This window comes from Typopeltis vanoorti, chromosome 11 (genome assembly GCF_054136105.1).
Source record: "Typopeltis vanoorti isolate ZY-2024b chromosome 11, IOZ_Tvanoo_1.0, whole genome shotgun sequence".
Lineage (NCBI taxonomy): Eukaryota > Metazoa > Arthropoda > Arachnida > Uropygi > Thelyphonidae > Typopeltis > Typopeltis vanoorti.
Window position 1 is genome coordinate 118,737,300 of NC_143559.1, and position 14,195 is coordinate 118,751,494.

Below are 14,195 nucleotides of genomic sequence, written 5' to 3' on the forward strand. Positions count from 1 at the left end.
ACGGCTGAACTAGATAAGGGTAATGGGTTTACGGTGATTCTACTGGACCTTGCCAAGGCCTTTGACAGGATTCCACATGGAATTCTAATCAGTAAATTGCAGCATATGGGAATGGACATAGGGTTGGTGAGATGGATAGGAGGGTGGTTGATGGAGAGATATCAGAGAGTGGTTTACTCGGGAGTAGAGTCCACAAGACGGCCTGTGACTAGTGGTGTGCCACAAGGATCTGTTCTTGGACCACTGCTGTTTAATTTGTTCATAAATGATATAGGAAATGATCTGAGAGGAACAGTTCATTTGTTTGCGGATGATGCGAAGTTGGGTAGGGCAATAGTGAATGCAGATGACGTCAAAATTTTGCAGGATGATTTGGATAGATTGGAGGTCTGGGCTAAGGAGAATGGATGTCAGTTTAATGTGGCAAAATGTAAGGTTATGCATTTTGGGGTGAAAAGATTGGCGGCAGTTTACTGCATTGGTGGAACCGTGCTCCAGGAAATTGATGAGGCACGAGATTTAGGAGTGTTGGTAGATAAGGAATTGAAATTTAGGGGACACATTGCAAAAGTGACCAAAACAGCTCATGAAATCACTTGGTTGCTGAAGAATACGATGACAAGCAGAGACAAGCAGGTTATTGTTCCTCTGTATCGAGCCTTGATAAGACCCCATCTAGACTACTGTGCTCAGATTTGGTCACCTAGGTTTCTTCTTGATGGGGAGGAGGTGGAGAGGATCCAGAGGCGAGTGACCAAGATGATAGCAGGTCTGTGGAATGAACCGTATGAGAACAGGTTGAGGATTTGTGGGTTGCAAAAATTGGTTGATAGGCGGAGGAGGGGAGATATGATTGAGACATTCAAATTACTGAAGGGTTTCTATAAAATTAATTCAGAAGATATTTTTGAGAACAGGGCTGGTTGTGGGAGGACTAAGGGACATCCATGGAAACTGGGCAAAAGTGTGGTTAGTAAAGGTGTTAGAGCTGGGTTCTTTACTTTTAGAGTAGTGAATGAGTGGAATGCGCTCCCTGAGTCTGTGGTGGATGCTGTGACAGTGAATGAGTTTAAGGCGAGGTATGATAGATACTGTATGAATGTCAAATAGTTGTGATGAATATGATTTGGGGCCTCCCTTGATGAGTCCAATGACTCCCTGGAGTTGCCCGTAATAATAGTAATAATAGTAATAGTAATAATACACAACAGTAAATGACTACATACTAAATAAATGTATATGCTACAAGTGTTAGTTTGTACTCCTTGAAGATGTCCCTGTAACGGAGATGGAATATTGAACAATTAAAATAGTTTTTAATCCTTTCCCAGTGCTGTTCATATTCCATTAAACCCACCAACATGATGTCCTCACAACTATTAAGCCTTAACACATGAAACATATAAAGAAATGACTACATTTTACAATACTAAATTACCGGATTTCTCCGTGTATAAGAAGATACTTTTTCTAAAATTTTTAGACCAAAAATTTGGGGTCGTCTTATACACGAGGGGGAGGGATAACTGGTTTAGAGACCCACAGTTGCCATGGCGAAACTGCCAATACCTTGTCTCTGTGAACAGGCTTCTGCCAATCACCAGCCTTTGTTAACTCTGTTGACTGATGACATTAACAGCTGATTCTGAATAAACCAATCAGAACTCAAAGCATTCATACGTCTGCAGCTCATTGGCAGGGTAAGTTAATGCATTAACAATATTTTGAGCACTAGCCCATAAAAATGTCCAAAAAGAAAAAAACAATTTTCTTTTTGGACATTTTTTACATTAGGAAATATTACCTAATTAGTAAATATATTTTGAATATTTAAAATAAATATAAAATGTTTCTATTTTATGTTTAAAATATTGATTTCTTAATCTGGGGTTTGAAAAGTAGGGTTCATCTTATACATGGGGCATCTTATACATGGAAAAATACGGTATATTCTTTTTAATTAATAAGCTTGCATGTTGATGACAGAGGAATGTAATGGCTTATGCTAATACCATGTTAAGGTTAGATGCCAGTTAACTATTGGAAGTTTATAGTATTTTACTTCTACTGAAGTTCAAAAAGTACTGCTTACAGTTATACTAACTTAACACATGTAGCAATCTAAAGTATTTCATATTTATTTGACTTTTAACTGCCATTCAAAAGAGTATCTGTTGAACACATTTGTCTTCAAAGCAGAACATTTCAAAATACAGTAGTGGCAAGCATTTGAACAATGGATAAATGCTTGTTCATTCCATTTTTGACCATGTAAGCAGAACCTCCCTGTTATTACAGAACAGAAAAGTTCAACTTACGTGCCAGGGAAGATGGAATATCAGAGCTGTCTTGACATACAAGTCGTTTTATTATGTAGAGAAATATTCTTTCCTTGATGAGCCCTTTACTCCCTGGAGGTCTAATAATAATAATATACTCAATGTTTCAGGAGAGTGCAGCTATACATAAGACTGTATGCTACAGGATTTGAAAGCAATATTGACTGCTGAGGTGGCATTGTTATGATAGTGGAATCCAGGTATATGTAACTGCAAATAAATTGTTATTCAACCTAAATAAGTATAAAAAATTTTCTAAATACAATTTATATATCTGTATCAGCAACTGGCCAAGTAATTTCATCACATCACTTACCATGGAAGGTGCTTATTCTGGGATTACCTTCCATTTAAGAAGTCATGTGAGAAATTGTATATGGCTTTCTTAGGAGACAAAACAGTTTGGATGGAGACAACAGGATTTTTCTGCTCTAGGAAATATAAAAAAATACAACAATTTACTGCAGAGATTATTTTGAATATCTGAAGATAACCAGCTTAATATCAAGAAGCACATATGAATGATATAACAAATGACTTTTCAGTTTTTATAGGCACATTTTTAAATACTTATGCAAGTTTGCAGGCTAGGAACAGCTTTATATAATGTGTTGTCAATTATTATTATCATCATCATCAGACATGATTTCCCGATTCTAGCATGCTTCCCACAGCAGAGCTACTCATTGGAGGATTAGAAAGAAGCCACTATAGAAATTTATATGAAGTATTTTCATGTTTTTACCAGAGATTCCCCCCCCTCATTTCATTAATCTAATTTAATTTCTATCTATGAGGCTAATGATGTAAAAAAAAAAAAAATCAAAGTTCAAAAATAAGAAAAAATATTACATAAACATACAGATAAAAAAAAAAGAGATGATGGTACATCATGTACAGAAGTCTGAGTAATACTGCCTGAAGGTTAGAATAAAGAACAAAATGGAATATTAAAAAAAAAAAGAAGCAAATACATAATGATTATTTAAAAATGAGACCATTTTTAATTAAAGCAAAATTTAAAACAGCATGATGACAAGATTCCAAGTAAGAGACTGCAGTATTTTACTTTAGTGCTTCTAATTTGTTGAGACTGTCAGCAGTTTTCTCTCTAGATTCCTTAACAGGAAATAGTTTTGTGACATTACATCTGGAGAATGTAGGAGTGAAACAGCCTTACTTATCACACACATTTCTTTCAGAATTTATGATCCACAATGTTGTGTTTGTAGTGTGAGTAAACGCTTTATCCTGCTAGAACTGTATCATAGCTTTCAACCTTTAGCACAAATAAATCACTAAAGTGTATGCTGATAATGTTCAGTATTAATGATCTATTTATTTGTGCTAAAATAAAGCAGGAAAAAAAAGTGGAACCTACAACATGCTATTATTACTATTGTTCTTCAGAGTTTTTCTACAGATAGGAGATACTCTGAGATCCCAATTTTCAAGATTAATTTGGAATTTAACATTACCAAAAATTCCACACAAGTTTTGATATTATCTATGGCATTCGTGCACACACATGCACGCACACAATCCTATGTTTTCCTTTTAACTTCTTGGAACAATCTTTTAATCTTAATGCAGATGGAAACAGACATTTTTAAATTCAGCAAATTTTTATATTATGAAATCCCTTACAACCATAATAATGGAAGTCAACTCTACAGTGCATTTGTTACTTGAATAGCATAAAATCCCTGTATGCATTTTACACTAGTTCAAATGAAAGTATGTTATATATTTTATATTACATATTTTATAAAACAAAATATGCTCTTTTTATGTCAAGAACACATGATAGAATACATGGCTTTATAAAATGAAATTGGTTTCATTTTTAACACTATGAGTCAATATGTTAAACAAAACATCAAAAAACTACAATGATCAATCCACACACTTGGCAAATGTAAAATTATATTATGCCTTCATGGAAGGAATCATGAAAAATGACAGATAAAATTCACAACAGATGAAATTTACTGATACATAATGGAACCTATGGGTTTCCCAAAAATCTAAATAAATACATACCAGAGTAAAAGAAAAGAACTAAATTTAATTAACTTAACAGAATTAATAACAGATATTTTTCCATAAGTCCCTATAGCATAATCAAATAATGACAAAAAGAACTATAGGAAATTCAAAATCAAATTAAAAATTAAATATAGCAATGGTTATATTTCATATGCAAGCATGCTGGTATATTAGATTAAAAATAAAATACAGTTATGAACCTTTCCAGTATATTAAGAGCTAGAAAGTTTGAAATTAAATTGCAACACTTTGGTTCTAGAGTCCATCCTCTGAACAGAAGAGTCCATTGGGCCTTTCGTGTTCAGAGGTATCTTTTACATAAGAAATGGGGATTCTATATAGTTCACATTAATTTGGAGGATTACAGATGAAACAATCCATTATTTTTTTGAGAGACCACTTGAGATCATACATTAAAAAGACTATGTTCTTTCAAAATGAAAGATTGAAGATATCAGGTGTTGACAAATCATCTCTCACTTTACAAATATCCTTTGGCTGCCACTGGAATTTTATCCCATGATTTTCCAGCAAGGACTATATGGAGAGAGATTACAACAGTGATAAAGAAAACAGGCTTACTGGATGAGGACTGCAAAAGTCATTGAGAATAGAATCTGATCAGGAAAATGCTGACAAGTGCAATAGTCTGCAAAAAAGACTTTCCAGCATTGGAATTATTTTAAATATACTGGAAAGTCTTCTTTTTTGCAGACTTTTGCACGTAATTACTGTAAATTACAATTAATAAATTGTAAACAATTTGAGAGAACTACCATGGACAGTTCATTATCACTAAGTCTTACTCACATTATACTCTTGAAACATTTACAAGAAAAAAATATTCTATTCTATCCATCTTCAACCTTTTCTGTACATTATTAATATTATTATCATTTCATCAGAAGATGTAATTGTGATAGGGGTTTCACACTTTCCTCCAGTTGGTGAAAGTAATCATGAAGTAATAACCTGTGTTGTGGCTAGTCATATGCAGACTTTTGTGAGGAAAGGATGTCTGTGGAACTATAAAGCTGGTGATTATGACAAGCTTAGGAGACAGCGTGGAGCTATACCATGGAATGAGGAGTTGAGCAATAAGGAAATAAGTGCTTCATGGGAACTGACAAAGAAATACATAACAGCATCAATGTGTGAATGTATTCCAAAGGCCTGTAGCTGAATAAGGTAGTTGTAAAATGGACGAATGTGGAGCTTAAGCATGAAATCTGGAAAAAGAAAGTACTTTGCAGGAAATATAAGATGAATAATGGTAATAATCAGTCACATGAAGAACAAGCCAGGAGAGTTTTGTATTAAGGAAAACAAAAGTAGAGTATGAGCAGAAATTGGCAAATCAGGCAAAAACAAACAAACAAAAAAAAAAACCTAGAGTTTTTTTTTTAGATATGTAGCAAGTAGAAGGAAGAATGATCATGGTAAGATGATGTTAATGGATGTAAGTAGTGGAATCGTAACTGCTGCAGAAGACATTGTTGAGGTATTAAGTGATTAATTTATAAGGGTGTTTCATTCTGATCAGGATGGAATCATGAGGAAATTAAGTGTAGAGGACATAGGAGTGGATGGTTTAATTGTGAGTGAGCAGGAGGTATTTGAAGAAATAAATAACCTTGATGTCAAATAAGACAATAGGATTTGATGACATGTCACCACACATCTTAAGGGAATGTTCCAGGGAACTGACAGTAGCATTGGCATGCCTGTTTAATAAAAGTCTTACAACAGCATGAAAGGAGGGTAAATTATTCCACTGAATAAAGGTGGTGATAAGACTGTAGCTTCAAATCAGAGCTGGTCTATATATCTGGAGTTGTGGTGAAGGTACTGGGGAGATTGGTGAAAAGTAGGATGGGTTGATAGCAGTATTCTCTGTGGTTATCAGAATGGGTTTGTTAAAGAGAAATCATGTTTCACTAACTTACTTATGTACTATAACAAGGTGACAAATATCTTGGACAGGGGAGATGCATATACAGTGGTGTACTTAGATTTTGCAAACACTTTTGATAGACTGCCACATGACAAGCTCTTAAATAAACTGAAAAACAGACAGGAATGGATAACAGACTTCTGAGTTGGATAGGTATATCAGAAAGTGTATATGGGGATGCAGTATCCCAAAAGAGAAAGGTCACTTTCTCTTTTGGTGTGCTGCAGGGGTCAGTTTTTGGCCATTGCTGTTCAATTTGTATGTTAATGATATTGGGATGGGGTTTAACTACTGATATGCATTTGTTTGCAAATGATGCAAAACTGGAGACAACAATGCAGAGTCAAGTGGATGTTATGGCCTTACAAGAGACTTTAATAGATTGCATGAATGGGCAGGCAAGTGGAACTATCAGTTCAATGTTGCTAAGTTTTTAAAGTTTCCCCACACTTGATGGGGAAACTTTAATGGAAGTAAAGGAGATGAGAGATCTAAGAGTGATGGTGAACAAGGACCTAAAATTCAGAGGCCACATTGCATAATGGCAATGATGAGGAGGACCCTGATATGCAGAAATAGAGAGGTTATGATGCTTGCATAAGGCCTTGATTAGGCCTCATATGGATTATTGTGCACAGATTTAGTTGCTGGGTTTTCATGGTGACGAGGAAAGGTTGGAAAGGTCCAGAGAAGATTCACAAAGGTGGTCAGTGGTCTTTGAAATGCGTGGAGTACAAGAACAGATTGATTGTAAGTTGCAAAACTCATGAATAGGAGGAGGGGGGGGGGTGAATATGATTGAGACATATAAGCTAGTCAGGAGTTGTTATCAGGTCGACATGGAAGAGATTTTTCATAGAATTGGAGGAGGGGGAGGGTAGAACAAGAGGCCATTGCTGGAAACTGTATGAGGAGGGTGTGAGCAGAGGACTGAGGAGCAGGTTCTTTGAATAGCGTAGTTGATGAATGGAATACATTGCTTGAGTGTGTTGTGAATGTAGACACAGTGAATCAGTTTAAGGCATGATTGGATGAGCATTGTGTGCCACTCACGATGAGTCTGACTCCATGGAGGTCAGGTGATGATAATAATAATAATAATAATATTATTATCACCTGATTTCACCTCCATGGAGTCAGAGGCTCATCATGGGAAGTACACACTATTGCACACAATGCTCATTCAATGTGTCTACACCTACAACACACTCAGGCAATGCATTCCACTCACCAACCACTCTCCATTCAAAGAACCTGTTCCTCAGTCCTCTGCTCACACCCTCCTTATACAGTTTCCAGTGATGGCCTCTTGTTCCCCTCGTCCAATTATATGAAAAATATCTTCCATGTTGACATGATAACAACTCCCGACTAACTTATGTCCCAATCATATTCCCTCCCCCACCCTTCCTCCTATTCATGAGCTTTGCAACTTACAATCAATCTGTTCTTGTACTCCACATTTCAAAGACCACTGACCACCTTTGTGAATCTTTTCCGAACCCTTTCCAACATATTCTCGTCACCATGAAAACCCGGCAACCAAATCTGGTTCAATAAATCCATATGAGGCCTGATCGAGGCCTTATACAATGCCATCATAACCTCTCTATTTCTGCATGTCAGGTCATCCTCATCATTACTATTATCCGATGTAACATCTTCACAACTTGTGCAAGTGGCCTCTGAATTTTAGGTCACTGTCCACCATCACTCCTAGATCTCTAATCTCTTTTACTTCCATTAAAAATTTTAAAAACTTTGCATCCCATTATTGCTTTCTAAATCTCAAACCTTATACTTTGCAACACTGAACTGACAGTTCACTTACCTGCCTATTCATGCAATCTATTCAAGTTCTGCTAGATAAACTCATCCCAACATCATTAACATAATACAAATTGAACAATAATGGTCCCAAACCTGACCCCTGCTGTTCACCACTAGTGACCTATCTCTTTCAAGATACTGCACCCACATATACAGCTTTTTGATACCTATCTGACTCAATGATTCAACTCAGAAGTCTGTTATCCAATCCCATCTGTTTCAATTTATTTAACAGTTTGTCGTGTGGCAATATTTAAAAAACCATTCCAAAATCCAAATACACCACTGTATATGCATCTCCCCTGTCCAAGGTATTTGTCACCTTGTTATAGTACATAAGTTAATAAAACATGATCTCTAATAATAAATTTAGTTTAATCCTTTATCCAAGTGTGAACAAATAAAGTTTGTGCCTGAAAGTATCTTCAGGACTGGGGTAAGGTGGTACAACACCAGGGCATTCCTTGCAAAGGTGGAGCAAGATACCAACACTCCTATCTCAGTATCTCCCAAATGCAAAACACATCTCCTTGCGGATATGTCTAATGTTATGCATTAAGGGAAGGGCCACAACCCAGACTAGTTTCAACCTTTATTGAGGTCTCTTCAGTGGAGATACCAGGCAGAAGCATTAGCAGGTCATCTCTACCTATCTCCCTTTAACAAACCCATGCTGATAACTACAGAGAATACTGCTGTTATCAACCCATTTCTGTATCCTAATTCTCACTAATCTCTCCAGTACCTTCACCACATCTCCAGAATGGCCTATAATTTGAAGATACAGCCTTATCGCCACCTTTATGCAGTGGAAAAATTTTACCCTACTTCCACTCCTTTGGAACCTGTGTTGTTTGTAAGACTCTTATTAAACAGGCATGCCAATGCTACTGCTAATTCCCTGGAACATTCCCTTAAGATGCATGGTGATATGTTATCAAAATCCTATCACCTTATTAATACGAAGGATATTTATTTCCTCAAATACTTCCTGCTCACTCATTCACAATTAAACCACCCTCTCCTATGTCCTTTACACTTAAGTTTCTCATGATTCCACCCTGATCAGGATGAAACACCCTTATAAATTGATCATTGAATACCTCAACAATGTCTTCTGCAGCAGTTATCATTTTCATCCATTAATATCATCTTACCATGATCATTCTTCCTTCTACTTGCCACATATCTAAAAAACTCTTTGGGGTTTTTCTTTGCCTGATTTGCCAATTTCTGCTCATACTGCACTTTTGTTTTCTTTAGTGGGTCACTCTCCTGGCTTGTTCTTTATATTCTTCATGTAACTCATTATTACCATTATTCATCTTCTACTGCCTCCAAAGTACCTTCTTCCAGATTTCATGCTTAAGCTCCTCATCCCCCCCCCCGGAATATGGAAGGCACATATTCTCCCCACAAAACCTTTCTCCCTAAGAGTTAATTATAAATAGAACTATATAGGTTAATCCAGGATCTTAAATCTAATATAACAATTCTCATGTTAAATTAGGACATTATTTTTGCTGTAATAAAACTATCTATAGAAAAAAATTTTTCCCTCATGCTGTCTTAAATAGAATATAGCTTTGATGTAGTTATTTTATTTTATTTCATTTATTTCAATTTAATTGAATCTAATTTTTCACTAGAGGTCAGGCTAGTAGAATAACTGTTGATCAAATCATTATCTCTTTAGCATACTGTATGAAATGTAGTGTAGCTTGTCTCTGTATATTACATATATATGTGTGTGTGTGTATACTCCAGATGACCTTAATATGAAGGTCGAAACATCGGAAAAGTAAAATTATTATTTCTAACACGGTTGTAGAGTCCATAATTTGTCTAAAATGAATGCTGATCACTGTGTAACACTAAAGAAAAGGAAAGGACTCCTCGTTCATCCATTTTACACCTACCTTATTCAGCCTTTTGATCTTCAGAATACATTCACACATTGATGCTGTTATGTATTTCTTTGTCAGTTCCCAAGCAGCATTTACTTCCTTACCGCTCAACTCCTCATTCCATGGTATAGCTCTAAGTTGTCTCTCCTAAGCTTGTCATAATCAACAGCCTTATAATTTCACATATATCTTTTCCTCAAAAGAGTCTGCATATGGATTACCACAACCCAGGTGATCACTTTCTCCAACTGGAGGAAAGCGTGAAACCCAGTCACAATTACATCCTCTGATGAAATGATCAGATCTAAAACTCTCGCTCCTTGCATGCCCTCCTTTATGTGTTGCCTGAGATAGTTATCTCTCAAGGACTCGAGAAATTCATTTTCCTTATTCCCAAATGCTAATTCTTCATTACAATCAATATTGCCACAATTAAAATCACCCATAATAATTACCCTTCCTTTGTTCACTAATCCAGGTTGTTTATACATTTCTTCATCACCACCCTCCACATTTCTGGGTCTATACCAACATCCAATTAAGTATGTCTTCCTCACCCTCCACATTACACCACACTGCCTCATAACCATTGCCACTATTTCTCTCTTTCAAGTCTACCTTATGTGGACATAATTCCCCTGCTATCCTCAGCAGCACTCCGTGAAAAATACTGTATCCTTCCATTTCTATTCCCGTTACAATGTCATCTTCATTCAACCATGTTTCATTTATTCCAATGATTTTGGGGCAAATAAACTCAATCAGTGAAACCATTTCATCTCCCTTATTTCTGATACTTCTGGCATTTGTAAACAAACAGTAATTCATTTTTAGGTCTATAACCTGTTCTATACAAGTCACTCATTGATTGTGATTTCTCGACCACACCTTCCCAATCATCTTTATCAACATTTACTACATATATCTGCTCAGGCTCAACTTCCCCATCCATATTACAATATACTCCCATCTTCATACACGCACACACATTCACTGCCACTTTCAACATCCACAAGTCTGCATAGTCCACGTAGATCTGTTGACTATTCTTGCCATTTAGAAACCAAATATTGTAGATAGATGTATATTTTTTGCATTTTTGAAAATTATGAAGACAACTACCGTGTTTGAATAACAACTTTAGTTTAATATAACTAAAATCTACATTCGACGTTTCGACCTTTATGTCAAGGTCATCTTCTGCAGCATACAACTATACACAGAAAACAAGCTACACTACAATCAAACTGGTTTGTTAAAGACACTGACCAACCGCTACAACAATTGTTGGCCTGACCGCTGGTGAAAAAAAAAAAAAAAAAAAAAAATATATATATATATATATATATATATATATATATATATATATACACAGGGTGTTCGGGATAAATTTGACATATTTATAATTAATTATATTTTTCCGTAAGTTACATGTATTAACACACACTTCTCTTCATTTAAAAGTTTGGACCCTTCTTCATTCATATACAGGGTGTTCGGGATAAATTTGACATATTTATAATTAATTATATTTTTCCGTAAGTTACATGTATTAACACACACTTCTCTTCATTTAAAAGTTTGGACCCTTCTTCATTCATATACAAGATGTCAGAAAGGATGGATAGCTGGAACCCACCTGAATCATGGAAGAGAATAACTTGTATCATGATGATTCGTGCCCGCCATCAAAATAAGGATATTACGACTGCTGCCCAATGCTCCCTGAATACAGTAAAAACAATCAGGCATGAACTAGAGACTTGCAATGGTGACTACGAGGATGTAGCAAGAAGAAAGATCCCTAGCAGACGATCTGATTGCGTTCGTACAGAAGAATTCCTCGCAAATCTGCAGGAACAGGTGTTGAAGAACCCTGGCATTGGAATTCGGGCTTTGTTCGTGGAGTTGCTAACTGTAGTCAAGCCCTGGATAACAAGGGTAGCCAATGGTAGGCCGTATGTATGGCAGCAGGATTCAGCCCCTTGCCACACCTCTGGGAAAAGTCAAAAATGGTTGTCTGAAAATTTCTACGACTTCACCAGTCCAAATGTTTGGCCTCCAAACTCCCCAGACCTTAACCCCATGGATTATTTTGTATGGGGCGCAGTTGAAAAAGACACCAATCGCACTTCCAGTAATACAAAAGCCCAGTTAATGGATAAAATTAAAACAGTTTTTGCGGCCCTTCCCAGGGAGACTGTAGCATCAGCTTGTTCGAGGTTCCGAAGCAGAATTGAAGCTGTGATCGATGCTAATGGTGGTTATTTTGAGTAAATCTTGTTGATAGTATTGTAATTAACTCTGCCTGTAATGTTTTTTTGTCAATTCATTAAATTTAATAGATACAAAGAAGATTTTCTTTTTCCTTACGAAACTGTCAAATTTATCCCGAACACCCTGTACAAGATGTCAGAAAGGATGGATAGCTGGAACCCACCTGAATCATGGAAGAGAATAACTTGTATCATGATGATTCGTGCCCGCCATCAAAATAAGGATATTACGACTGCTGCCCAATGCTCCCTGAATACAGTAAAAACAATCAGGCATGAACTAGAGACTTGCAATGGTGACTACGAGGATGTAGCAAGAAGAAAGATCCCTAGCAGACGATCTGATTGCGTTCGTACAGCAGAATTCCTCGCAAATCTGCAGGAACAGGTGTTGAAGAACCCTGGCATTGGAATTCGGGCTTTGTTCGTGGAGTTGCTAACTGTAGTCAAGCCCTGGATAACAACGGTAGCCAATGGTAGGCCGTATGTATGGCAGCAGGATTCGGCCCCTTGCCACACCTCTGGGAAAAGTCAAAAATGGTTGTCTGAAAATTTCTACGACTTCACCAGTCCAAATGTTTGGCATCCAAACTCCCCAGACCTTAACCCCATGGATTATTTTGTATGGGGCGCAGTTGAAAAAGACACCAATCGCACTTCCAGTAATACAAAAGCCCAGTTAATGGATAAAATTAAAACAGTTTTTGCGGCCCTTCCCAGGGAGACTGTAGCATCAGCTTGTTCGAGGTTCCGAAGCAGAATTGAAGCTGTGATCGATGCTAATGGTGGTTATTTTGAGTAAATCTTGTTGATAGTATTGTAATTAACTCTGCCTGTAATGTTTTTTTGTCAATTCATTAAATTTAATAGATACAAAGAAGATTTTCTTTTTCCTTACGAAACTGTCAAATTTATCCCGAACACCCTGTATATATATAGATAAAAATAAAAATAAATAAATAAAAAATATAAAAAATTATACATCAACGCTAGAGTCCTATTATTGGTGTTATCTATTAGGTGTAGAAATACACTGGGAACAACAAGTATCTATCACACATATATTAACATCATGTACATTCCAGCTAGTTGGCATGGAATGGTTTCTAATACTAAAGCTTAAAAGAAAGGATGTACATTTTTTTTTCATCATACCAACTTTGATCATACCAGGAGTAAGTTTATGCTTGAAAAAGAATCACAAAGAAGCAATATTCTCCACTAATGCTTATATCCAATTTGAGGCAGACCTCTATTACCATTTCTTTATATGAATTCTACCCACAAAATGCTTAGCTTACTTATATACATCAGTATTAGTACTATGAGTCATCTAAGTTTAGATAATCTGGACATTCTGTTCTCAAACTAAACAGACCTTTTTTTAAGCCATTTCAGACCTGCAATATTCAGAGTAGCAGTCTTATGCTGGTGATGAAATTCATCTGCCAATTAAAGATGTTCACAAGACCTCCATGCCTTGTGCGAAATTTCAATGATAGAGGTCTTGATCATTCCTCACTTTGGAACATATGTTGTATGTCCTTGGGACACACAACATTTATTCCTCTGAAGGACTTCTTCAACAAGAATTCTTAATCAAAACAAGTTCTTTTCACACTAGTAAATTTTTATTTAGATTGAATGAGATTTTCAGATCCAGAAATTCTATGCTGTTATATATGCCCAGCCTGGCTGGCCAAGTGGTTAGCATGTCCCCTCTCCAGTCAAGAGGCTGCGGGTTCGAATCCCACTTTGGAACATACGTTGTGTGTCCCAAGGACATACAACATATGTTCCAAAGTGAGGAATGATCAAGACCTCTATCATTGAAATTTCG

General features: G+C 36.3%; 1 protein-coding gene across 2 annotated transcripts in view; it reads right to left on the reverse strand.

Annotated features, from left to right (window-relative positions):
- The window catches only part of Polr3I (RNA polymerase III subunit I), a 76,967-nt gene that overhangs the window by 50,006 nt on the left and 12,766 nt on the right, over window positions 1–14,195 (reverse strand). The window contains exon 3 of one of the 2 annotated variants that reach the window (XM_090400312.1): window positions 2,656–2,770. The exons of the other annotated variant lie outside the window; for it this stretch is intronic. Within the exon in view, the coding sequence (XP_090256438.1) occupies window positions 2,656–2,658 (3 nt within the window). The 5' untranslated portion in view covers window positions 2,659–2,770. The remainder of the gene's footprint in view (window positions 1–2,655; window positions 2,771–14,195) is intronic. 2 annotated transcript variants of the gene reach the window in all.